This window comes from Saimiri boliviensis, chromosome 7 (genome assembly GCF_048565385.1).
Source record: "Saimiri boliviensis isolate mSaiBol1 chromosome 7, mSaiBol1.pri, whole genome shotgun sequence".
Classification (NCBI taxonomy): domain Eukaryota; kingdom Metazoa; phylum Chordata; class Mammalia; order Primates; family Cebidae; genus Saimiri; species Saimiri boliviensis.
The window spans coordinates 2,276,743-2,302,564 of NC_133455.1; the positions used below are offsets into that span (position 1 = coordinate 2,276,743).

Sequence of the window (25,822 nt, forward strand, 5' to 3'; positions counted from 1 at the left end):
GTTTTTTTTTTTTTTTAGAGACAGGGTCTTGCTATGTTGCTCAGGCTGGTCTTGAACTCCTGGACTTAAGCAATCCTCCCACTTCAGCCTCCCAAACTGCTGGGATTACAAGTCACATGCTTGGCCTCCCTTGCTCAGTGTTTATTAACTTTCTCAGATTTTCTGTAGGAAGCAGTAAAGAGTATTTTTAAATATTTTCTTCATTTAATGAAGCAAATTTGTCATCATCTTTTATAAGGCAATATCATTCCTTATAATGAAGGATTTATGTCCTTGAAGTTTCAGTGCTTTTAAAACAGGCTAAGGACCGGGCACCGTGGCACATGCCTGTAATCCCTGCACTTTGGGAGGCTGAGGAGGGAAGATCGCTTGAGCCCAGCAATTCAGGACCAGCCTGGGCAACATATGGAGACCCTGTCTGTACAAAAAATAAAATTAGTGGGTCGTGGTGACATACACCCGTAGTCCCAGCTACCTGGGAGGAGGAGGTGGGAGAATCACTTGAGCCAGGAAGGTAGAGGCTGCAGTGAGGCGAGATAGTGCCACTGCATCCAGCCTGTGCCACAGAGTGAGAGCCTGTCTCAAAACCAAAACAAAAACACTATGCTAAGTCCCAGTTCCCCATCTCCCTTTCTGCCAGCTTCTCTGCCTACTTGCTGGAAACCTTACTCTGTACAGTCAGGGTGTTCAGCCAGGCTTGTACACTGGGGAACACAAAGGCTACGAATATAAATCTGAGAATCCCATAAATCTGCATGCCATGTCACTAATGTCCTCTAATCTTCAGAGTGTTGACTGACACTTCAGTGTGCTTAGGAATCAAGGCTATAAAGAAAGCACGAGATCATGTCCTTGGTGGCAACGTGGTTGGAACTGGAGGTCATTGTTCTTAGCACACGAACGCAGGAACAGAACACCAAATACTATGCTGTCTCTTATAACCGGAGCTAAATGCTGAGAGCACATAGACACGTAGAGGGAACAGCACACACCGAAGCTTTCGGAGGGTGGAGGGTGGGAGAAGGGAGAGGATCGTGACCAATAACCAATGGATATTAAGCTTAGGACCTCGGTGATGAAATAATCTGTACAACAAACCCCCATGACACAAGTTTACCACTCCCTTTCCCTCCCCTCCCCCACTCCCTTTCCCTCCCCTCCCCCACTCCCTTTCCCTCCCCTCCCCTCTCCTCTCTTCCAGGCAGACTCTTGGTCTGTCCAGGCTGGAGTGCAGTGGCATGATCCTGGCTCACCATAACCTCCACCTCCTGGGTTCAAGCTATTCCCCTGCCTCAGCCTCCCAAGTAGCTGGCATAATGGGCACCCGCCACCATGCCTGGCTAATTTTGTGTATTTCTAGTAGAGACAGGGTTTCATCATGTTGGCCAGACTGGTCTAGAACTCCTGACCTCAGGTGATCTGCTGCTGGCTTTGGCTTCCCAAAGTCCTGAGATTACAGGCATGAGCCATTGTTAAACAACCATTTCTGATGGGTGAGTCATGTGGGAGAAATAAAACTAATGATCCAGAGGAAAATGCTAGACTGAGCAGAGGAAAGCTGGAATACGTTAGACTGAATAGATGTGGATATTGCCGGAGTGACTGTAGGCTGTTTCCTATTGTGATCTCAGCATGCATTCAGCTCTGTTCTAACTCTAGGTAGGCACTTCTCACTCACTGGGGACTAATTGAATATTTGATTTGTTCAGTTCATGTCCACCAGAAACATGCTGTGTGGGTAGGGAAGGCTACCAAGATCAAGAAATCACCTTTCTTGCCCTGTGCATTCCTTGACTTGCCACATTTCTTGACAAGGGGAACATAATATATTATGTATCCTCCAAGCCGTATTTCTTCCTTTCCAGGAGCTATTTACTAAATGACAATCAGTTTCCTGTTGCTGCTGTAACAGTGATAAAGATGTAGCAACTGTAGGGCCAGGCACAGTGGCTCATGTCTGTAATCTCAGCACTTTGAGGGGGCCAGGCAGGCGGATCACTTGAGGTCAGGAGTTCAAGGTCGGCGTAGCCAACATGCTGAAACCCTGTCTTTACTAAAAACACAAAAATTAGCCGGGCGTGGTAGTAGGTGCCTGTAATCCCAGCTACTCAGGAAGCCGAGACAGGAGAATCAGAGAACCGCTTGAACCCAGGAGGCAGAGGTTGCAGTAAACCAAGATCATGTCACTGCACTCTAGCCTGGGCAACAAAGCGATACTCTGTCTCAAGCAAAATGAAATAAAACAAAACAAAAGATGTAGCAACTTTAAATAACACATTTTTTAGCTCCCAATTTCGTAGGTCAGAAGCCTGGGTGGGCTCCACTTGTTCTCTGCTCTGGGTGTCACAAGGCTGAAATCAAGGTGCAGGCCCTGGGCTCTTGCTGGGAGGCGCAGGATTCACTTCCGAGCCCACTCCATTGCTGGCAGAATGCAGTTCTTGGAGCTCAGGAATGGAGGCTCCCATTTCTTTGCTGGCTGTCTACTGGGGTCCACCCATATCTCCTCGAGGTCTCTCTTGGGCCCTTGCACGGGCCCCTACATTTTGGAGCTACAAGAGTGCATCACATGCTCACTCCTGGGGTCTCTCTGACTTTCCCTTCTGCTACTGCATCTTTTATTCCAGCTGGGGAAAGTTCTCTGCTTTCGAGGGCTTGTGTGATTAGACTGAGCTAGCTCCCAACACTCCGGGAAAGTCTATGACCTGTGATCATATACTTTGCCATGTAATGTAACATAGTCACCGATTCTGGGGATGAGGGTGTGGCCTTCTATTGGGGTCCACTCTTCAGCCTGTTATAGGCACTTAGACATGAGTGGGGCAGCAGAGGGCTCTCCCCTGACCCACCAGGAATGTCAGGAGATCATCAGGTGCTGGTTCAACCACGATCACATTGCCTCTCTAAAAACGACCACTCAGCAGCTGGCGCCAGGGAGAGACAAGCTCCTGATGTCCACAGCTGTGACATTAAAGAGTTATTGAATGCAGGTGCCAGGGAAGCAGAAAGGGCTTCCAATAAAATCTCGGGTATTGGGCAGGTGAGTCTGAGCCTGTGCATTAAGAGACAGAATGGCGGAGTCTGACCTCTTGGGGACTCCCCACCAGAAAAGGGGAGAAAGCCTCTCAGGGGCGTGTGTGCAGCTTCCTACACACCCCGCACGTGCTCACTTTTCCTGCGTGAAAAAAAGCACTACACATGCAGGCAGCCCACCCTAAGGAAAGACTCATGGGAAAGGGGCGCAAGATGCTGGGGGTGGGCCCGCAGGGCGGGTCCTAGGGTCACACTTACCCGAGGCACTCGGCCTTCATGGAGCTGCTTGGGTCTCTTCCAAGCCTGCTTTCCTTTCTTTCCTGTTCTAAACTTTTTTTTTTTTTTTTTTTTTTTTTGAGAGGGAGTCTGGCTCTGTCGCCCAGGCTGGAGTGCAGTGACACCATCTCAGCTCACTGCAACCTCTGCCTCCCAGGTTCAAGCAATTCTCCTGCCTCAGCCTCCTGAGTAGCTGGGACTACAGGTGCCCACCACCATACTCGACTGATATTTGTATTTTTAGTCGACACAGGGTTTCACCATGTTGGCCAGGATGGTCTCCATCTCTTGATCTCGTGATTCACCCGCCTTAGCCTTCCGAAGTGCCGGGATTACAGGCATGAGCCACTGTGCCCGGTCCCTGCTCTGAAGCTTTTTAATGAGCTTCCACTCCTGCTGTGAAACTTGTCTTGGTCTTTTTCTGCCTTATGTCCCTCAGTCAAATTCTTTCTCCTGAGGAGGCAAGAACTGAAGTTGCTGCAGGGCTGTGGGGTAACTCGGCAACCCGAACACCTTCTGTCCCGTAAGGAGCCCGTCACAAGGAGCGGGGGGCATGTCGCTGTCCATTTTCTCTCTCCCCTTTTCCTCTCTAAGATTGTGTACTGCAAGGAGGACACCTTTTGAGTATGAAGTCCAATTCACAATGACACCCGTTTCTTTGAGGATGGCCCCCAACCATAATTGGGGTGGCCACTAGCTGAACCTATATATATATGTGTGTGTCTATATGTGTATGCATATAGTATATATATACAATATATATGTATAGTGCATGTGTGTATATACGGTATATATATATACTATATATGTAGTGCGTGTGTGTGTGTATTTTTTTTGAGATGGAGTCTCTGTGGCCAGCCTGGAGTGCCATGGTGAGATCTCAGCTTAGCTCACTGCAACCTCTGCCTCCCGTGTTTAAGTGATTCTCCTGCCTCAGCCTCCCAAGTAGCTGGGACTACAGGTGCGCGCCACCATGCCCAGCTAATTTTTGTGTTTTTAGTAGAGACAGGGTTTCACCATGTTGGCCAGGATGGTCTCCATCTCTTGACCTTGTGATCGGCCCACCTTGGCCTCCCAAAGTGCTAGGATTACAGGCTTGAGCCACTGCACCCGGCCGTATGTATATTTTTTAAAGACAGGGTCTCACTCTATTGCCCAGGCTGGAGTGCAGTGGCACAATCACAGCTCGCTTCAGCCTTGCCCTCCTGGGCTCAAGCAATCCTCCTGCCTCAGCCTCCCGAGTAGCCTACCGGCACATGCCACCATGCCCAGCTAATTTTTAAAAACTTTTTGCAGAGACAGGGTTTTGCTATGTTGCCCAGGCTCCGGTCAGATCTTCTCAGGAATGTAAGTCAGCCCTTTCTCTGTTTCTCTTTTCCTTTCTCTCCCTCCCTCCCTCCCTTCCTTCCTCTTCTGTCTTTCTTTCTCCTTTCTTTCTTCCTTCTTTCCTTTCTTCTCTTTCTTCTTCCTTCCTTCCCTCTTTCCTTTCTTCCTTCTTTCCTTCTTCCTCTTCCTCTTTCGCTTTTTCTTTTTTAAGTTTTTTTTTCTTTTTTTTCTTTCTTTTTTTTTTTTTGAGACGGAGTTTCGCTCTTGTTACCCAGGCTGGAGTGCAGTGGCGCGATCTCGGCTCACCGCAACCTCCGCCTCCTGGGTTCAGGCAATTCTCCTGCCTCAGCCTCCCGAGTAGCTGGGATTATAGGCACGCACCACCATGCCCAGCTAATTTTTTGTATTTTTAGTAGAGACGGGGTTTCACCATGTTGACCAGGATGGTCTCGATCACTCGACCTCATGATCCACCTGCCTCGGCCTCCTAAAGTGCTGGGATTACAGGCTTGAGCCACCGCCCCCGGCCCTTTTTTAAGTTTTTTAAAACCTTTATTTATTATTCATCTTTTAGAAACAGGGTCTTGCTCTGTGGGTATGGCTGGAGTGCAGTGGCATGGTCACAGCTTACTGCAGCCTCCAACTCCTGGGCTCAAGCAATCCTCCCACCTCAGCCTCTATGGATATTTCATTCAGTGTTAGTGTGTGGCTGTTATGATGGTGTTTGGAACCCACTGCTGTCATCTGACTGATGGTTTGACCCCCAAGACATCTTGACTGTGTATGTATGTATGTAATGTAAACAAAATAAATTACATATTAATATTTACAACTTCATTTTTTTTCCTCTGGCAGAATAAGGAAAGTTTTGGGTTTGGGGGATGGTGGGCTCGTTTCTGTGGTTCCTGTGCTCTGGGAGGCTGAGGTGGGATGATCGCTTGAGTCCAGGCGTTCAAGGCTGCAGTGAGCTGTGACTGTGCCACGGCACTCCTGCCTGGGACACAGAGCAAGACCCTGTCTCAAACAAACAAAACAAAAAGTTTGGGTCGCCAACTCAACATCATCCAGCTGCTGCCAATATTATTATATGTTCTAGAAAAATCCATTGGGGGAGAGGGAGAAATGACGGAGAAGAAGAATTAAAATGGTGGTGGCTGAGGCAAGGCAGCTGAAAGAAAAGTGCTTGCCCACTGGGGGGTCCAGGAGGTTTTTTCATTTTTGTTTTTGTTTTTGAGATGGAGTCTAGCTCTGTCGCCCAGGCTGGAGTGCAGTGTGGTGGCGCCATCTCAGCTCACAGCAACCTCTGCCTCCCTCCCAGGTTCAAGCGGTTCTCTTTCCTCAGTCTCCTGAGTAGCTGGGATCACAGGCACCCGCTACCACAACCAGCTAATTTTTGTATTTTTAGTGGAGATGGGGTTTCCCTTTGTGGGTTAGGCTGGTCTCGAACTCCTGATCTCAGGTGATCCATCCATCTTGGCCTCCGAAAGTACTGGAATTATGGGCGTAAGCCACCGCACCCAGACTGAAAAATGGTATTACAGAAGCTTTAGGGAGTGCAATATGGAAAACTCGAAAAGTATAGAAGATTCAGCACCATAGGAAAGAGAAAAAGAAAAAGAAATAAAATGAAGGAGAATTTTAGGAGTGAACCTATGGATTATAAATTAATCTATGTTATATTCTTTGGGATGCCTTTAAAAAGAGTGGAATCACTTTTATTTTTATACTGAAATCAATAAGTTTTTGTTTTTATAATGGCACCCAAAACTTTTCTTGAAGAAAAGTATTTTCTAGAGACTTTGTTAAGGTAATTTAATGCTCTACTTTTCTACATAACATCGTAGGAAGATCCCAATGTCTGCCATTCTCATTTCTTTGCAAATAGATTTATCTTCAGGGCATGGCACTGGAACGGAGGTGGTTATTTCTGCCGCCCTGGATCCCTCTGTCTTCGTCAGGTGTCAGTGTTCCAGGCCTTCGGGTGGGCACTTCGGGTCTGGGGTTGAGCGGCACAGCCCCCTGAACAGTGATCGACTCAGTAGTATGCAAATGAGCCAAGTTAATGCAATCAGATTGAGATTTCAGACTCACGTGGTAGTTACTTGGAAAATGTGTTGTTTTTCTTTTCGTTGGCACTTGAACCTGGCCAGGGCTCAGTGCTGGGAGAAGCTGAGTCTCAATGAAATAGTCTGGGTACCTACGTCAACCTGGCTTATTGCTACTGGAAGACAGCTAACTGCTAGAGGGATCAGTTTTTCCCATGTACATTTGACAGCCAAGGTCGTCTTATTAATCAGTTCATCAATATAAACATTTACTCATTACAGCTTCTAGCCTGGGAGGGTATTTGTGTATGTCTGTGGCTGGGTGCAGGTTGATGTAAGGGAATGCTTTCTTACCCAGTGCAGTTTCTCCAAGCTACGTTCTGTACATCTAACGTCGTTAAGATTTTTTTTTTTTTTTTTTTTTTAAAGACGAGGTTTCACCATGTTGGTCAGGCTGGTCTTGAACTCCCGACCTGAGGCGATCCGCCCACCTTGGGTCATTAAGATTTGATTCTCCCAATCCCAGCACTTTGGGAGGCTGAGGCGGGTGGATCACGTAAGGTCAGGAGCTCGAGACAAGCCTGATCAGCATGGTGAAACCTCATCTCTACCAAAAATACAAAAATTAGCTGGGCGTGGTGGCATGTGCCTGTAATCCCAGCTACCCAGGAGGCTGAAGCAGGAGAATCACTTGGACTTTGGAGGCAGAGGTTGCTGTGAGCCGAGGTCGCACCACTATACTGCAGGCTGAGTGACAAGAATGAGACTCCGTCTCAAAAAAAAAAAAAAAAAAAAAAATTTGATTCTTACATCAAATTTTAAAGCACCAATATTGCAGTACGCATGCTTAGACATAATCTTTATTTTACTGATGTTTCCCCCCAAGCTTAATGTTCCAAGAGGTTTTGTCTGTGTTGCTTTTGTCACTGTTGCTAACCATACATACGTTTTCAATTCCATCTTAAAATTTGCAACAAATGTTACCATGTGTGGTTTAACTTTTTTATTGCATGTTAATTATTTCTGAGAGCAATAAGCCTTATAAAATGATTAAATATTCATGATTTATATTTATTGTTGGATTAAGAGGTCATATTAGTAGGGCAAGTCACCATCTCTCCAGGCACAGCAGGGTCAAAATGGAAAGTCAAAGCCTTTTGACTTGAAGCCTTTTTTCATCACCACTTCATAGATAGGAAAACTGAATCTTCACTAGATTAATCTCTTCGAAATTACACAGACAGTAAATAGCAGAACTGGCATTGGAAGCCAGGTCTAACATCCATTCTTTTATTCTACAAATATGTACTGAATACCTATGACATGCTGTAAACTTTGTAGGCACTGGAGACACATAATGAATGAAACAGGGCAAAAATCCCTGTTCCCTTGGGCCTTATATTTTAGAAGTAGCCTACCTCGTAGTCTGTGATCTCCACTTCAGCCTCTCATTGGTCACAGCCAGTCCTTCATAGGGTGTAACCAATTGGAGACCTCTGAAGGGCACCTATGGGGTGTTACCAAATTCTTTGAGCTTGAAAAAACCCAAAAGAACATTAGGATGGGGGCTCTCGAGCCACTGGTTCAAGCTCGCTCCCCCTCTGCGGAGTGTTTTTTTACTTCCATAAATCTGTGCTTTCGTTGCTTCTTTCATTGTTTTGTTTTTTGTTGCTTTGTTTGTGTGTTTTGTTCAATTCTTTGTGTGCCAGGCACCAAGAACCTGGACAACTCTCCGTCAAGAGCTTCTTTCGGGTAACAGAACCACATCACACCTAGAACCACATCCAAAACGTCCTCTTTTTTATGTGTAGCCTTTTCTCGAGTAGATTACTTAGGGCTGCCTTCTCATGAGATCAAAGCCACCTCCTCCTGGAGGCAGTAAAGACTTTAACCTTGTTTAAAAAGAAGTTTGGCCTTGCCTTCTTCTCCTGGAAGGCAACCTTTCTTTGCCTGGGAATCTTCAGCTAGCCAGAGAGTAACAGTGTGATTTAGGGCTTAACGCCAAGCTTTTTAACACCAGGCTTGGGATTACATGGATATCACTTAACCAAGAGGCTGATATCAACCATGAGAGCAATCAATCAATCAATCAATCAAGCACCCACATGCAATGCAGTCCAGTAAAAGTTTGCACGCTGCAGCTAAGTGAGTCTCCCTGGCTGGCAGTACTTTGTGTGTATGGCCACACATCAGTGCAGGACAAGTAATGAGGCCTGACTCCACAGGGAGAGGATTACGGGAGGCCCTCGAAGTGCCACGCTCCAACCCCCAGGCTCCCCCACTGCCCTTCTTCCCTGGCTGATGCTAATCTGTCTCATTTCCCTGTAAGAAACCATAGCTGTGAGTACGGTAATTTTTAGTGAATTCTGTGATCCCTTCCAGCAAATTATGGAACTTGAAGGTGGTCTTGGAAATACCCAGAACTTGCAGTTGGTGTCCGAGGTGACGGTGGCCTCGGGGACTGTTCCTGCAACCTGTGTAGTTCACCTAAGCTCCTGCACCTTCATGACGACCTCTCTGCCCGTTCCTGTCTGTGCTCATGCCCCCATTTTCGTTTCTCATCTATTATTTATTTGTGTGTGTCAGTATTGCCTGTCTCTCCCGCCCAGAACTGCATCCCAGGGCTGGGCCTGCGGGTGCTCTTCACGTTACCTCCCCCTGCCATGGTATGCTCCTTAAGCATCACGTGTGTTACATGGTCCCCTCTCCTTCATTCACACCCCAGGCTGGGCGTGGACCCCAAGAGAAGGTTCGGCATGTGTATTGACCAAAGCTGCACCCAGCTCATTCCGGAGCTTTGCTCTTTGTCACTATTCGTTGAATGATCTATATTTTAATAAATAAAATAATGGGTGTGAAAGCATAAGAGCAGATCAAGAAGGGACAAACAGCACCCGTAGGTAGCTCTCCTGCCAGCCTGGGGCTCGGCCGGGCCCCGCCCCTCCCCGCATAGGCCCCGCCCTCCATGCCCCGCCCATTCCAGGCCCCGCCCCTCGGGGGGCTCCCGCAGGAAAGCGCCGCCGCCTTGTGGGTGGGTGCGGGGCGCGGCGCATGCGCAGAGCGCGCGGGGCGAGGTTGCCGTGGCAGCGCCGGCTCCCGGGAGGGCGGCGGGCGAGGGGCCGGGACCGCGGGGCCTGAGGCGGCGACCTGAGAGCCCGCGGCCCGGCCGGAGGCGGCTCGGAACAGGCTTGAGCGGCGGGGCGCGCGGCCCGGCGGGCGGGGATGCGGGACCGGCTTCCAGACCTGACGGCGGTGAGCCGCGGCCGCGGGTAGCGGTTCAGGCCGGGCCGGGGCGGGGTCTGGAGGGCGGGCGGGGGCTCGGGGCGTCCTGGGCGGGGCTCCGGGTGGGTCCCAGGGCGCGGGGCTCGGGCGTTCTGGGGCGGGGGCTGCTGGCGGGGTCTCGGGGAGTCCTGAGGGGGGCTGCGGGCGGGGTCCCCAGGGCGGGGTCCCCATGGCGGGGGTCTCGGGGAGTCCCGAGGGGGGCTGCGGGCGGGGTCCCCAGGGCGGGGTCCCCATGGCGGGGGTCTCGGGGAGTCCCGAGGGGGGCTGCGGGCGGGGTCTTCAGGGCGGGGTCCCCATGGCGGGGGTCTCGGGGAGTCCCGAGGGGGGCTGCGGGCGGGGTCTTCAGGGCGGGGTCCCCATGGCGGGGGTCTCGGGGAGTCCCGAGGGGGGCTGCGGGCGGGGTCCCCAGGGCGGGGTCCCCAGGGCGGGGGTCTCGGGGAGTCCCGAGGGGGGCTGCGGGCGGGGTCCCCAGGGCGGGGTCCCCATGGCGGGGGTCTCGGGGAGTCCCGAGGGGGGCTGCGGGCGGGGTCCCCAGGGCGGGGTCCTCAGGGCGGGGGTCTCAGGGAGTCCTGAGAGGGGGCTGCGGGTGGGGTCCCCATGGCGGGGGTCTCGGGGAGTCCCGAGGGGGGCTGCGGGCGGGGTCCTCAGGGCGGGGTCCCCATGGCGGGGGTCTCGGGGAGTCCTGAGGGGGGCCTGCGGGAGGGGTCCCCGGGACGGGGTCTTGCGGCGGGCGGGCCGGGGACTCGGAGCGTTGGAGGGCGGGGGTCCCTGGGAGTCCTATGGTTGGGGCTCCTGGCCTGGTCCCCAGGGCGGGGTCTTGGAGCTTCCTGGGCGGGGTCCTCAGGGCCTATTGGGGCAGGAGGAGGGGAGGGGAGGGGAGGGGAGGGTCCCGGCCTTGACCCCGTCTCCAAGCGGGGCTCGCCGTCCGTCCCTCCACCTGGCGGATTCTATCCGGCGCTTACCCAGCCGGATCCCACCGGCCTAACTGTCGTCCGCCCCTCGGGGTCCCGCAACGGGTGTCAGCCCCAGGGAGCAGGCCGGGGTCCTCTTGCTCGCGGCCTTATCCCTTGGGCTTCACGCAGGTCCCTGCACCCAGCGGGAGGCAACAGATGGGTGTGAAATGTGGGCGCCTTGAGAGTGCTGGGTGCTTGGGGTGGGGCGAGCGCCAACAGCAGCCGGTGTCTGGTCTCCCCAGTAGTTTGCTTTGGGAACTGGACTTGTGTATGTTGACTCTGAACCCACCTCGCGCCTCCAGCCAGCGGAGCACACGGAACTCGGCGGATGGCACAGCAAATGACTGTTTACTTTAGCAAGGGAAAAGCAGGTCGCTGAACAATTTGGAAGGATTTCGATGCATTCTCACGTGTAAAGGTGACAGGACTGTGCATGTGACAGTGAAACTGTAGCGATGGTCGTGCCCTTTCCAGGCTTGTCTTGCCCAGGACGGCTTAGGGCAACGGGAGTAATTATGACTTTCCCTTTACAATGCAGGTACCAGTTCATGCTGTGTGTGTACACAGGTGCGGCCGCCGACCCGCGCTGCGTGCGTACACAGATGCAGCCCTTGCTCGCTGAGTTGTTGGCAGCCTCAGAACAGGGGTGCTAAGGCCCACCGCCCTGCAACAGTCATTTCGTGTACTGAGTGATGCTCTCCTCCGCTGCTAGAATGGAGCTCTTAGGTACCCCCGAGTGAGAGAATAGAGAAAATAGCCACTTCCATCATTATCTGTGTTCTGTGGTTCAGATGAGGAGCTCTGGTTGAGAAAGGCAATGATGTCAACCTTAGGTTCATGGAAATTATGCTTTATATTCATTCCAAGGAATTTTCTTCACAGTGATTTTTCTTCCTTTCCTTTTTTGTTAAAGGATACGTGTTCCCTGTGGTCCACGGATCAACATGTTTTTCGTAAAGTTGTGTTGTCTTGTCTTGCCCAGTAGCTTACCTTTCAGTGCCGTGTAGTGAGAGCTCAAACATTTATTTACTGAAGAAATGCCGTGACTCAGGCCTGTAATCCGGCAGTTTGGGAGATCAAGGTGGGAGGGTCACTTGAGCCCAGTGTTGGAGACCAGCTTGGGCAACGAAGGGAGATTTGTCTCTCCAAAACATTAAAAAATTAGGAGGCCAGTTGCAATGGCTCATGCCTGTAATCTCAGCACTTTGGGAGGCCAAAGTGGATGGATCCCTTGAGGTCAGGAGTTGGAGACCAGCCTGGCCAACGTGGTGAAACCCTACCTCTACTAAAAATACAAAAGGTAGCTGGACATCCTGGTGCACTCCTGTAGTCCCAGCTACTCTGGAGGCTACGGCTTGAACCCGGGAGGCTTGCCGAGAACCGAGATCACACCACTGCACTCTAGTCTGGGCCACAGAAAGAGACTCTGTCTCAAACAACAACAAAAACAAAAACTAGCGGGTGTAGAGGATTGCACATGTAGTCCCTGCTACTCAGGAGGCTAAGCTAGGAGGATTCCTTGAGCGCAGGAGGCAGAGGCTGCAGTGAGCTATGATGGTGCCGTGCCTCTGCACTCCAGCCTGGGTGACAAAGTGAGACACTGTCTCAAAAAAAAAAAAAAGTTGCTGAATGTCATTGAATGTGAGAGCTGTGACTATTTTAGCAAAAGATGGCCACATTTATGTATTGGGGAATAGTAGAAAGTACCTTTTCTTGGCTTGAATAGCAAAAAGTAAATAAGGCAATTATTTGTCACTCAGTTTCCGTATATCCCAGCCCTTCCTGACACTGTTAGTGAGAACATGTACATCAGTTTTCTCTAGATTGCTAGAGTTAGAAGTCATCTTACCTAGTTCAGTACTGTCCTGCTTTAGATGCAGTCACTGAGCAGCCAGAGAGTAAATCCATAGAAGTTTCCACTTCTGGAATTTCTCATCTTGGGCAAAAACTTTTTAAACCTTTCAAAACTTTTTCTTGTATGTAAAATGGGGACAATGATATCTCTCTTATCCACCTCATAGAGGGAATTATGAAGCATAAAATTATGTAACATTTGAAGCTCTGGGAGAAGGTGGGAGGGAGAAAGTGCTATGTAATTATAAGTGCTATTAAGAGTTACCAGATTTTTTTGTTTTTAGTAAGTTACAAAAAGCAGCCTTCCGGCTGGGCGCAGTGGCTCTCACCTGTAGTCCCAGCACTTTGAGAGGTTGAGGTGGGTGGATCGTTTGAGCTCAGGAGTCTTTACAAAAAACATACAAAAACTTAGCCAGGTGTAGTGGCGTATGCCTGTGTTCCCAGCTACTCAGGAGGTGGGAAGATTGCTTGATCCCGCGAGGCGGAGGTTGCAGTGAGTCAAGATTTTGCCACTGCCCTCCAGCCTGAGTGACAGACAGCCTGAAAACCCGTCTCAAAAAAAAGAAAAAAGAAAAAAGAGCCACCTTCTCCCTAGTATAAAATAGTTAAAACTTAATTTGAAGTTAAATTACTTTTAATATTTAAAAACCCAACTTAAAGTTACCAGGTACAAGTTTAATTTTTTTTTTTTTCTTAGGAAATGTGTCCTTTTCAAGTAGTTCTTAGAGCAGTTGAATGTGTATTCACAACCATGCTTCTAAATGGCTGGGTTTTTTTCTAAGTAAAGTTTAATATTTTGTTACAATGCCTCATCTACAGTGTCCATGTTAATAAAATATTTGTGATGCTTCTAAAAAGTTTCTTTAATTAGCTGTTGTTGCTTGTTCCTGAGAAAAATGTACTTCTGATAATTACATGGAAAGGTCTGAAAACTTAATTTGCTCAATACAATTTGTATTGACAGGTTTAGTTTCTACCAGTCATTTGGGCATAGAAAGTTTACATGACTTGGTCCAGATCTCCTAGACTCCAAATCCAGAAAGATATTTCTGATTTACAGAAAGTAAAAGACTCGCTCATGCAACAGGTACTTGAACGTCAGGTCTCTACCAGATCCTGTGCTGGGAGCAGAGAGACCCGCAGTGAACTGAGTGCGGGTGCTAATGCATGCAGCTTGGGGAGGAAGAGTGACGGAGGTGTGATGAAATTCCTTGTAGGATGTAAGCAAAACGGAATGGCTCTTCTATAAGATAACGACCCCAAACATTTACTTACTTTTAAACTAAGTTTATGCACTTTGATATATTTATTATAGTGAAGAATAGAGAAACTATCCATTTCATCTGTGAGAATTGTTTGCATGGGAATAACAGTAAATACACAGTAGCTATAGCTATGTGGTGTTCTTAGTAGACCTAAAAGAAATGAGGATATTTTTCATCCTCGGTTCAAGGTGATGAATTGCAAATATAGTCTCTTTTTTTTTCTTTGAGGCTGTATCTTACTCTGTCACCCTGGCTGGAGTGCAGTGGCACGATCACGACTCAGTGCACCCTTGATCTCCCAGGCTCAAGCCATCTTCCCACCTCAGCCTCCCAAGTAGCTGGGACCACAGGCGCATGCCACCACATTCAGCCAATTTTTGTATTTTTTATAGAGATGGGTTTTCGCTGTGTTGCCCAGGCTGGTCTTCATCTCTGGAGCTCCAGCAATCCACCCGCCTTGGGTTCCCAAAATGCTGGGACTTCGGGCGTGAGCCACCACACCCGGTCTGCAAATATGATTTCTTAAAGGGTGGGAAACACTGCTCAGATGTTTTTAAAAAGTTAATTTTTGACAGCTCATGTTTGCACATGTGGTGCAGAATATTGTATAGTGAAGATTCAGGTTCCAATTTATAAAATAAGATCAAAAAACTTAATTGGAACTTAAAATACTAAGAATTTCATGTAAGTATAATTTTCTATATGCATATATTTATAGTTTAGAATTTTATAATTTATGCAATCCTGCCAAATTTTTATATTTTATGTGTTCTCAAATGGTTTCCACAATTGGAATGTATAGTTTCTCTATTCTTTAATAGGCGTACTCATTTGTAGATATAAACATGTCCTTTGGTTTGAAGAGCAAAATAACTTTAAAAAATATCTGAGCAGTGTTTCCCACTCTTTAAGAAATCATATTTGCAGGCCGGGCGTGGTGGCTCACGCCGGAAGTCCCAGCGCTGTGGGAGCCGAAGACGGGTGGATTGCTTGAGTTCCGCAGGTGAAGACCAGCCTGGGCGGCACAGCAAACCACGTCTTTATACAAAATACAAAAATTAGCTGGGTGTGGTGGCACAGATTAATCACTTCTTGTTTTTAATGTGGGGTCTTTTGAATTTAAGGAGTAGAAAATCTAAGAAATAATGGATCCATCGAAGAGGTCCCCAGGAGCACACATCTGTCACCTTGTGGTGGTGGCAGGCTCACTCCTGCCTCTGGACTGATGTGCCCCCTCCTCCTGCCCTTGCAGTTACTATGCCCTTTGTCTGAACTACTGGACTTCTCCCTCGGCACATTCTCTCTTGCCTTGCACCTTTTGTTTATTTTTTGAGGCAGAGTCTCACTCTGTTGCCCAGGGTGGAATGCAGTGAGCACTGTCTCGGCTCACTGCAGCCTCTGCCTCTAGGGTTCAAGCAGTCCTTCCGCCTCAGCCTCACAAGTACCTGGGATTACCAGCATGCATCACAACACCCAGCTGATTTTTGTATTTTTAGTAGAGACGGGGTTTTACCACATTGGCTAGGCTGGTCTCAATCTCCCCATCTCAGGTAATCTGCCCACCTCGGCCTCCCTAAGTGCTGGGATTACAGGTGTGAGCCACCGTGCCCGGCCTCACACCCTTTTTGGTCTCAGGTTAGGCATCACCAGGAAGCCTTCCTGCCTCCCTTTCCTCGTACATTCCAGAGATGGCCCATCTTACCTTGGAACATTCTGAACACAGATGCAGCCCTGCGTTTTCCTGCACCCTGCCCCTGGCTCATCAACCTTTTCAGGTCAGACACATGCTGTCCTCTGTGCTCTGAAGCCTCAGTATTCTGCCTGGCACCTGATCAGAGCACCGGCCAGGTATTCGTTGAATCAGTGTGTTTCCTGAAAATGCCTACGGTGAGACAAACGTAGATGCCACTGGAATCTCTTGTTTTCAAGACCTTTTGGTTAAAAGGGACAGAAACCCATCAACCAACGCAAACAAGGGAGATTTATGAAAAGATAGAGTGTGCTGGGGTGGCTGACAGCCGTAATCCCAGGACTTCGGGAGTCCGAGGTGGAAGGATCACTTGAGGTCAGGAGTTGTAGACCAGCCTGGCCAACATGGCACAACCTCATCTCTACTAAAGATGCCAAAATTAGGTGGGCTTGGTAGTGGGTGCCTGTAATTTCAGCTTGGGATGCTGAGGTGAGAGAATCACTGGAACCTGGGAAATGGAGGTTGCAGTGAGCCGAGATGCTACCACTGCACTCCAGCCTCGGTGACAGTGATAATCGACCTCTAAAAAAAAAAAAAAAAAAAAAAAATAGAGGGATTTCTCCCAGACCCTGAGGGCCGGTGGTACCATCAGACCTCAGGAGGGATGGAGTTGGGATGCTGCGAGCCACCCTGGTCGCTCCTGTCCCGTGTCTTGCCCATTTTGCGGTTGCTGGGCCTCAGTCTTTGTGTGTGTCTTTGTTGTTTCTTGGTTCCTGTCACTTGTGTGTTCTTTCTCCACTCTCCTCCCCCTTGTCTGTGTTGGCCCTTCTCTTTCTCTTCATTCATTCAGTCATTCATTTGTTGGCCTGATCATCACCGACTGGCAGTGTGTGCCAGGCACTGCTGTGGGCAGGATGGCTGGGTTGTGCAAAGACAGAAGTCCTTGCTTTCATGGAACCTGCAGTTGGGAGATAGCCAGCCAGCTAAGCAGATGAATAAAGTATCTTTTGCAGTCCTTGCTGTGAAGGAAATAGGCAGAGTGAAGGTGTGGGTGTGGCTGCCTTGGATAGGCGGGTCAGGAGGCCACCCTGAGCTGAGCTGTGGATAAGAAAGCAGCTGGGGGAGGGCGCCCTGGGCAGAAGCCACAGCAAGTCTGGAGGCCTAGGGTTGGGAGCAAGGTCATACAAAGGACTGATGCTGTTGGTGGTGAGTGGATGGTCAGTGGTGTGTGGATGTGAGACGTGAATTAGCTGGAGAGGTCATCTGGAGCCATGTCAAATGGGTTTCTATTAGTCTCCGTGACCTGGTGCACAGGGGCTGCCCCCAGCTCCTGAGTTTAAATCCCACTAGTTCAGGCTCTCCTGGCTTCATTGTGTCAGTTCCAAATCTCATTCCTGGGGTGAGGTCGTGTGTTGGGCCCTTGGTAGCTCAAGGTTAGCCTGGCAGTGTCTCATGTCCACGTGCCATGTTCGAGGCATCTGATGTATTGCAACTGCTTTGGAGAGCGATTTGGCATTGTTTAGGGAAGCTGGAGATGCTTAAACCACATGGCTTGGTGGTCCTCTCTGCATATGTGTGTATGCACCAGAAAACCATCTTAATGTGCATGTGGAGACACGCAGGAATGTGGTTTTATTGTGTTATTGGTAAGGGCAAAATCTTAGGCACAGTAGGAGCCTGGATGAATGCATCGTGGCTTTTTATGTAAGGGAGTGTACCCAGCAGGTGAGATGAATGTATGATGTTGAGCCGTATGATGTGGTTTCACCTGACACTAGAGCAGTATGTCCGAGTGAAGAAATCTGAATGCATAGCTGAGAGAAAAAACCAAAACGATTACATTGCAGAGGCAGGCTGGCCACAGTCACTGATTCCTGTAATACCAGCACTTTGGGAGACCGAGGTGGGAAGATTGCTTGGGCCCAGGAGTTCAAGGCCAGTCTGGGCAACATGGCTAGACCTCATCTCTAAAAATAAGATGCGTGTCTGTAGTCCCAGCTACTCAGGAGGCTGAGGAGAAGGGATCACCTGAGCCCAGGAAGTTGAAGCTGCCATGAGCTATGATCACACTACTGTACTCCAGCCTAGGTGATAGAGCAAGCCCCTGCCTCAAAAAAAGAAAAAAAAATGCTGAAGTATAATACTATTTACATAAAGTCTAAGTGCCTGTTAAAAAGTATGTATATAATATTAATAGTGGAAACAAGTGTTAGTAAAAATACAACAAAAATGAAAAAGTGTAACATTTTATCATAGGGTATAAAAGTGTAATTATACAAAAATATGAGAAAGTAGGTTATGTTTAGCACCATAATTACAAACTGGCCCACAGTCAGCTTTTACATATTTATTTATTTTTTGAGACTAGGTCTCTGTCTGTCACCAGGCTGGAGTCCAGTGGCACAATCACTGCTCACTACAGCCTCAGCCTCCAGGGCTCAAGGGATCCTCACAAGTGTGCACCACCACATCTGGCTAATTTTTGTATTTTTTGTACAAAAAGTGGGGTATCACCATGTTGCCCAGGCTGGTCTCAAACTCTGGAGCTTAAGTGATCCTCCCAGTTAAGCCTCCCAAAGTGCTAGGATTACAGGCATGATGGCCATATCTGGCCAGCTTTTACCTATGTTTAACTACAAGTATTCGTTTTTTTACCCAAGTGATTTAATTGTGAAAAATCACTCAAAGTGTTCTAGCAACATAGTGCTAAAACCACTAGCTATATGTCAAGGTTCATCATTTATTTGCCCATAATTATTATTTGGATGGAAGGTTTTTAGCATGTATGTGTGAGCAACATGCAGCAAAATCCCAGCTTCTGCCCAGCTTCGGATTCTGCCATTTGTGGTGATTCAGCTTCTGTCGAATTATAAATGATGATTGTTGTGGTGGCAAATTACTCTTTTGTTTTAAATATTCTCTAAACTGGGAAACTACCTGCTACCTGTTCCTGACAATAGTATTCATACAGGAGAATTGTGATTTTACTGTAATGCTACTTTTTTTTTTTTTTTTTTGAGACGGAGTTTTGCTCTTGTTACCCAGGCTGGAGTGCAATGGCGCGATCTCGGCTCACCGCAACCTCCGCCTCCTGGGTTCAGGCAATTCTCCTGCCTCAGCCTCCTGAGTAGCTGGGATTACAGGCACGCACCACCATGCCTGGCTAATTTTTTGTATTTTTAGTAGAGACGGGGTTTCACCATGTTGACCAGGATGGTCTCGATCTCTTGACCTCGTGATCCACCCGCCTCGGCCTCCCAAAGTGCTGGGATTACAGGCTTGAGCCACCGCGCCCGGCCTGTAATGCTACTTTTAAGAGACTTCTGTTAACATTTAACAGAAAAGGAATGTTGCCATTTGAATGTTTATCCTGTCCTTTGGCACTTTGGAAATCAAGTATGTCATGTAGGAGAGTGTTCCCTGGCTTTTAGTAAATATTTGCCATAAACAGTTGGTTATTTATGAGATATACCCTCTCATAATCCTGGCTGTTGTACAGCTGTTGCCCTGTCTCAGCATCAGAGACTGAACATGGACATTCACTGAAGAGAAGAAGAATGTAGCTTAGGTATAAAGCCAAAAATAGTGCTTTGGTGTCATTTTTTTGTTTTTGCTTTATGAATGGAAAAGCAAAGACAGTACTGTTGGGTCTGCTTCCTGTTACCTCATCAGTTTTGAGAGTTACAGGTGGAAATAAGACATGTAAGTCCAGGCTTAGGATTAAGAAATAAGACAGTAGAGGAAACCTATTCCTAGTCATGTGGATCTTTCCTGGTCTGCAGGTAGAGGAACACATTGTTTACCAGCAAGCCAATGACTGAGCAAAAATAACTGAGCAAAATCCATCCGTGTGGTGGATTCAGAGTGGAGGAGGATTGAGCCTCTGTTGTTGACACCACCGCTGTGGGGGGTGCACACAGAATATGGGAAGGTCACGGTAGGAACCTGGCTCACTTCCCCAGGGGAGCACTGAGATGGGTGCACCGTGTTTCCCGGGGAGCACTGGCATGGGCGCAGCCTCTTTCCCGGGGAGCCGCTGAGAAGGGCGCAGCCTCTTTCCCCGGGGGCCGCTGAGATGGGCGCAGCCTCTTTCCCGGGGGGCCGCTGAGAAGGGCGCAGCCTCTTTCCCGGGGGGCCGCTGAGAAGGGCGCAGCCTCTTTCCCGGGGAGCACTGGTATGGGTGCAGCCTCTTTCCCGGGGGGCCGCTGAGAAGGGCGCAGCCTCTTTCCCGGGGAGCACTGGCATGGGTGTAGCCTCTTTCCCGGGGGGCCGCTGAGATGGGCGCAGCCTCTTTCCCGGGGGGCCGCTGAGAAGGGCGCAGCCTCTTTCCCGGGGGGCCGCTGAGATGGGCGCAGCCTCTTTCCCGGGGGGCCGCTGAGATGGGCGCAGCCTCTTTCCCGGGGGGCCGCTGAGATGGGCGCAGCCTCTTTCCCGGGGGGCCGCTGAGATGGGCGCAGCCTCTTTCCCGGGGGCCGCTGAGATGGGCGCAGCCTCTTTCCCGGGGGGCCGTTGAAATGGGTGCAGCCTGTTTCCCGCGGGGGCGCTGGGGGGCGCTGGGATGGGCGCAACCTCTTTCCTCGGGGGCATTGGGATGGGTGCAGCCGCTTTCCCGGGGGGCACTGGGATGGGTGCAGTCTCTTTCCCGGGGGCCGCTGGGATGGGTGCAGCCGCTTTCCCGGGGGGCACTGGGATGGGTGCAGCCTCTTTCCTGGGGGGCACTGGGATGGGTGCAGCCGCTTTTCTCGGGAGCACTGAGATGGATGCAGCCTCTTTCCTGGGGAGCACTGGGATGGGCGAAGCTTTTTTTCTGGGGAGACTGGGATGGGCAAAGCTTCTTTTCTGGGGAGCATTGGGATGGGTGCATCCTCTTTTCTGGAGCCTCAGGTGTAGTCCCCACAATAGCATCTGCCCCACGGGATTTGCCTCTAGCTGGCCTGTGGTGTTCTGGTGCGAAGTGGTGGGAAGTGGTGGGTGTCCACCAGAAACAAGACAGGCTGTGGTTGGGCCATTGTTGAGTCTGTGTGATGGCCACAGGGGGCTCACCATAGCATTCCTTCTACTTTTGTATATGTTTATGGTTTTCCAAACAAACAAAAATGATGCGGCTTTGAACCTAGAACCCAGAGTTACTGGCAGAGCAGGGAGGTATAAGCTGCCCTGAGAGCCGTGTGCCCCTCTGGTGGGGTTGAAGCACTTCCATCACCCCTGGCTTGGGGCTTAGGGCCACAGGCACAGTCTCTAGCTCAGTCTCAGCCCTGCCCCACCCGGCCGCCTCCATGTGTATTTGGGTGAATGCACAGTCAGTCAGTGACTTAATGCCATGATGCTTCACTCCATCCTTCCTGGCTCTGGCCTCTGAGACCCCACAGCTGAGGAGATAAGGCAGATGGCCACAAGGAAGCAGTGAGACCCCGTGTCCAGCTAGTGGGATTAAGTGAGCACTTGGAGATGGAGGCAGCAGGCTGTGGGCCCCAAGAGGCGGGGCTGGGCATGCAAATGGGAGTAGAGCCTCTTTCTAAGAGAGTGGGTGCCGGCAAGGGGAGTCTGCAGGCCTGGCTGCAGGCTGCTGGGGCTTGGCAGCACAGTTCCTCCCCATCCATCTTCTCCGAGGTAGAGTGTGTGTGTTAGAGCTCGAGTGTGGAGTGGAGTCATGGCCACAGGCTGCTCCTGCTCTGCGGTCTGCTGCCGAGTGATCCCTGCATGTGTTTCAGCCTCCTCACTGGCAACACAGGGACCATCTAATTAATGAGAACTCGCTTGTGTTTCAGATTGCCTCCCACTCGTGAACTGGAGGTAAAGGACTGCTCTTACTATCTTTAAGAGGGTCAACATACTACAGTTGTTAAGACAGGGAGTTTTGTAAAGTCAGACAGACCTGGCTTTAGCTACTGGTTTGGCACCTCTCAGCTCTGAGACCATAAACCCTGAGCATGTGTCTACTCTGAAATGGATATGCCAGTACCTGCCTCATGGTGGGGTGAGGAGGGTGGGACCAGGAGGACTGACAGATAAGGCACCTGGCTTGCCTTCTGTAGTCCCCAGGCACCCTAACCTTTAGCCTTCTCTTTTGTTTTTAGAGTGGTGTGAAATCTTGGAGAAGTGTTAAACTATGTGGGTCTGTCTCATGTTAGTTTCTGCTGCTTGTCAGTTGATTGCCATTTTGTCTTTGCTTAGAATTAAGAGTGTATGGGCTGTGTGGGGTGGCTCACGCCTGTAATCCCAGCAATTTGGGAGGCTGAGGCAGGCAGATTGCCTGAGCTCAGGAGTTCAAAACCAGCCTGGGCAACATGGTGAAACCCCATCTCTACTAAAAAATACGAGCAATTAGCTGGGTGTGGTGGCAGGTGCCTGTAATCCTAGCTATTCAGGAGGCTGAGGCATGAGAATTACTTGAACTCAGGAGGTGGAGGTTGCAGTGAGCCGAGATCCTGCCACTGCACACTCCATACTCCAGCCTGGGTGACAGAGTGAGACTTTGTCACCCCCCAAAAAATAGTATGGACTAGAAATAATTTTATTTATAAAAGCCTTTATTGATTTATGTATTAATGTTAGCGATGAAAGTGGCATCTCCTTATAGAACACTGACTGGTCAATGTCTTGTCCTTAGGGTCTTCTGGTGGAGATGGGACAATCCTATCTCTATTTAATGGACAGGAGGCAGAGACTGAGACAAGCTAATGGGCTGCTGGGAGGAGGCTGGAGTCCAGGTCTTCAGCTCCTGATCAGTGGTTTTGCTTCTGGATGATGCTGGGGGTTACTTTTTTGTTTTTGTTTTTATTTGTTTGTTTTTGTGACTGCAGCCTCAACCTTCCAGGCTCAGGCAGTCCTCTCACCTCAGCCTCCCAAGTAACTGGGACCACAGGCATGTGCCACCATGCCTGGTTAATTTTTTGTAGAGACAGGGTTTCACCATGTTGCCCAGGGTGGTCTTGAACTTCTGGACTTAAGCTATCTGCCTGCCTCAGCCTCCTAACGTGCTGGGATTACAGGTGTGAGCCACAGTGCCCAGCCAGTGTTTTGACTGTTTATGGAAGAAAATATACAACACAAGCAGTTTTACTTCTCGAGGGCAAAACTAGCTTGTGTTATATTGACTGACACAGTGAAAACGAAATGATTCTGAAGTAGCTTAGTTCTGAGAAATCCGACCCTTGTTTCTCCCCAGGCCCTCCAGCCCTCCTGGCTGCCTCAGCCAGCACCCGTTGTGTTGAAAACGTTGCGGGAGTTCATTTGGGGTAGAGAGTGGCGGCTGCTGGTTTGTTACAGTTCGGTGCTCTAGTGAGTTGAGACCTTGTGGGTGTTGAACTGTTTTTGTTTTTCAGTTTGCTATTTGTGCCCACATACACACTTTAAAAATAGGAATTTTCCACTTTTCTTTGTAGTGTAGGAAGAATGATGATGGAGACACAGTTGTTGTGGTTGAAAAGGACCATTTCATGGAGGATTTCTTCCATCAGGTAAGAACGTTTAATGGAACCCAGTCATTGCCTCCCTCCCTCCCTCCCTCCCTCCCTCCCTCCCTCCCTCCTTTTCTTTTTCTCTTTCTTTTTCTTTTTTGTGGAGACAGAGGCTCGCTCTGTCACCCAGGCTGGAGTGCAGTGGCACAATCTTGGCTCACTGCAACCTCTGCCTCCCAGGTTCAAGTGCCTCAGCCTCCCAAGTAGCTGGGACCATAGGCTGGCGCCACCAGGCCCAGCTAATTCTTTTTTTAAATTTTTAATAGAGACGGGGTTTCACTATGTTGCCCAGGCTGATTTCAAGCTCCTGAGCTTGGGCAATCTGCCTGTCTCAGTCTCCCAAAGTGGTGGGATCACAAGCATGAGTCCCCGCCTCAGCGACTTTCTTCTTTAAACGTTTATATTAATATGATTGTGCCTTTGTCATATTTCAAATAATACTTCAGCTAATATTTTTAAAAGTTATTGTTTGAGTTACATGAGTTCTCTGGAATTTTTACTATGATCACAATGTTAGTTAATAATGAGAACATTGCAAATCATCGTTCCTGATGCAGCCTGGGAGGGAATTGGGTGCGGATGGTAGAACTGTGCACATGGCCTCGGTGTGGACCGGGGCGGTGCCTGCAGGGCCCACTGGGGGTGGCGCCCACTTCTCCCCCCGTTGGTGGCTGCCGCAGGAGCACCTCGTCCTTGCAGGCTGCCTTTGGGAGGTCCTGCCGCACCCCTGAAGAGAGTTTTATGAGGCCTCCCCGCAAGACCAGCAGTGTCTCAGAACGAGGCCTCCTTGGTTCTTCAGGAGGTGGTGATTCTGGCAGTAGAGGTGGCGCCTGGCTGTGGGCACACGGGTCAGGTGTGCGAGGCTCCCGCCAGCCCTGCCGCCTTTCACCGGTGGGAGTGAGGCCTGAGGGTGCGCATAGAGCAGAGGGCTCAGGGTCTGAAACCGGCGACTGAGGAACTGCACATGAGCTCACACAGAAGACTCAGAAGGGAAGTTGCAGGTGACCCAGTGGCTGGTATTTTAAGACATGGAAACCTTCCAGCATGGGGTGCAGCGGCCTGCCAGTGCCTGTCTGAGGTGTGAGCCTCCCCTCCTGCTCATCTCCCAGTGCAGCCCTTCCGCTTAGGCCCTGCTGAGATTCTCAGACCTGAGGACTGTTCGATCTCATGTGGCGGCACTGAGTCACAGAACAAATGCACTGACTGTTAAACATGAAGAAACAAAAACACAGGCCCGCCGGACTTTTTAATGACGGAACCTTCATGGCAGGACTCGCTTTGATTATGCTGAATCTCATGGGATAGTTTCACTTGACAGTCTCAACTGGTCTGTCAGTTCCTGGATTTGAAATTTTTTAATAGGTTTATAAAAATATATGAAAAGTTATTAGGTTTTCACCTTCAGCCAGAATTTCTTTAATAGCTCATGTAAGCCTAGTGACAGGTTTTCAGGTTTTTGTTAGTTGCTGCTGTTACCGAATGGAAAAAGCCATGAGATTAAATTGTTAGCTACAGGGAACTTCCTTTAAGCTATAAAGGAGTTAAGATACTGGGTTTTCCTGATTTCATTTCTTTTTAAATTGTCTGTAGCCTTCCTGCCCCTTTTGTCAAATTATTTTTCTGATTTTATTTCTTTTACTTGGTTGCTTAACTCTTCCATGAAAGTTCTTTGTGAAAATGTGTTTGTTTAATTAATTAATTTATTTATTTTTGAGATACAGTCTCACTCTGCTGCCAGGCCAGAGTGCAGTAGCACAATCTGGGCTCACTGCAACCTCCGCCTTCTGGGTTCAAGTGATTCTTCTGCCTCAGCCTCTCCAGTAGCTGGGACTACAGGTGCCCGCCACCACACCTAGCCAACTTTTGTACTTTTAATAGAGATGGAGTTTCACCATGTTGGCCAGGATGGTCTCGATTTCTTGACCTGGTGATCTGCTCACCTTAGCCTCCCAAAGTGCTGGGATTACAGGCGTGAGCCACTGCACCTGGCCAAAAAATGTGTTTATTTTAAAGAATCTCCTGCCATTAAGTATTGCGTTTACTAGAAAAGTTACATAGTTCAACACTGGCGTGGTGGCTCACACCTGTAATCCATAGTTCAGTGCCGGCACGGTGGCTCACACCTGTAATCCCAGCACTTTGGGAGGCCAAGGCAGGTGGGTCAGCTGAGGTGAGGAGTTGCAGACCAGCGTGGCCAACGTGGCGAAACCCTGACTCCACTAAAAATACAAAAACTAGCCAGGGATGATGGCGGGTCCCTGTAATCCCAGTTGCTTTGGAGGCTGTGGTGGGAGACTTCCAGAACCCAGGAGGCGGAGGTTGCAGTGAGCTGACATCATGCCATTGCACTCCAGACTGGGCAACAGTGAGAGACTCCATTCCAAAAAAAAAAAAAAAAAAAAAGGAAAAAGAAAAGTAACATTGTGGAATTCACTGACTGTCATTAAGCTGTGGTCTTTCTGTGCCAGTTGTCTTTGCTGCTGGCATCTCAGGGCATGTGGGAAACAGGTTAGCTGTGCTGTAGAAAGGCTTGCCCAGTGCTTGTCCTCACAGGGTTCTAACTTAAGCTCAAGCTTTCATTTGTTAAATAGTCAATTTATTTGGTACTTAATTTCTGTGATGACTTCTTAGACTAATGCAG

General features: G+C 49.4%; 1 protein-coding gene across 7 annotated transcripts in view; it reads left to right on the plus strand.

The window, feature by feature from the left end:
* Positions 1–9,743: 9,743 nt before the first annotated feature.
* STX2 (syntaxin 2) overlaps positions 9,744–25,822 on the plus strand; it is a 54,273-nt gene continuing 38,194 nt past the window's right edge. For 3 of the 7 annotated variants that reach the window (XM_039472403.2, XM_039472404.2, XM_039472406.2), the window contains exons 1-2: positions 9,744–9,929; positions 23,107–23,181. In XM_039472403.2, coding sequence (XP_039328337.1) covers positions 9,900–9,929; positions 23,107–23,181 — 105 coding nt within the window. In that variant the 5' untranslated portion in view covers positions 9,744–9,899. Of the gene's footprint in view, positions 9,930–10,921; positions 11,331–22,889; positions 23,003–23,106; positions 23,182–25,822 lie in introns of those variants that run through there. The other 4 variants (XM_074402013.1, XM_039472405.2, XM_074402012.1 and 1 more) reach the window with 3 other exon arrangements.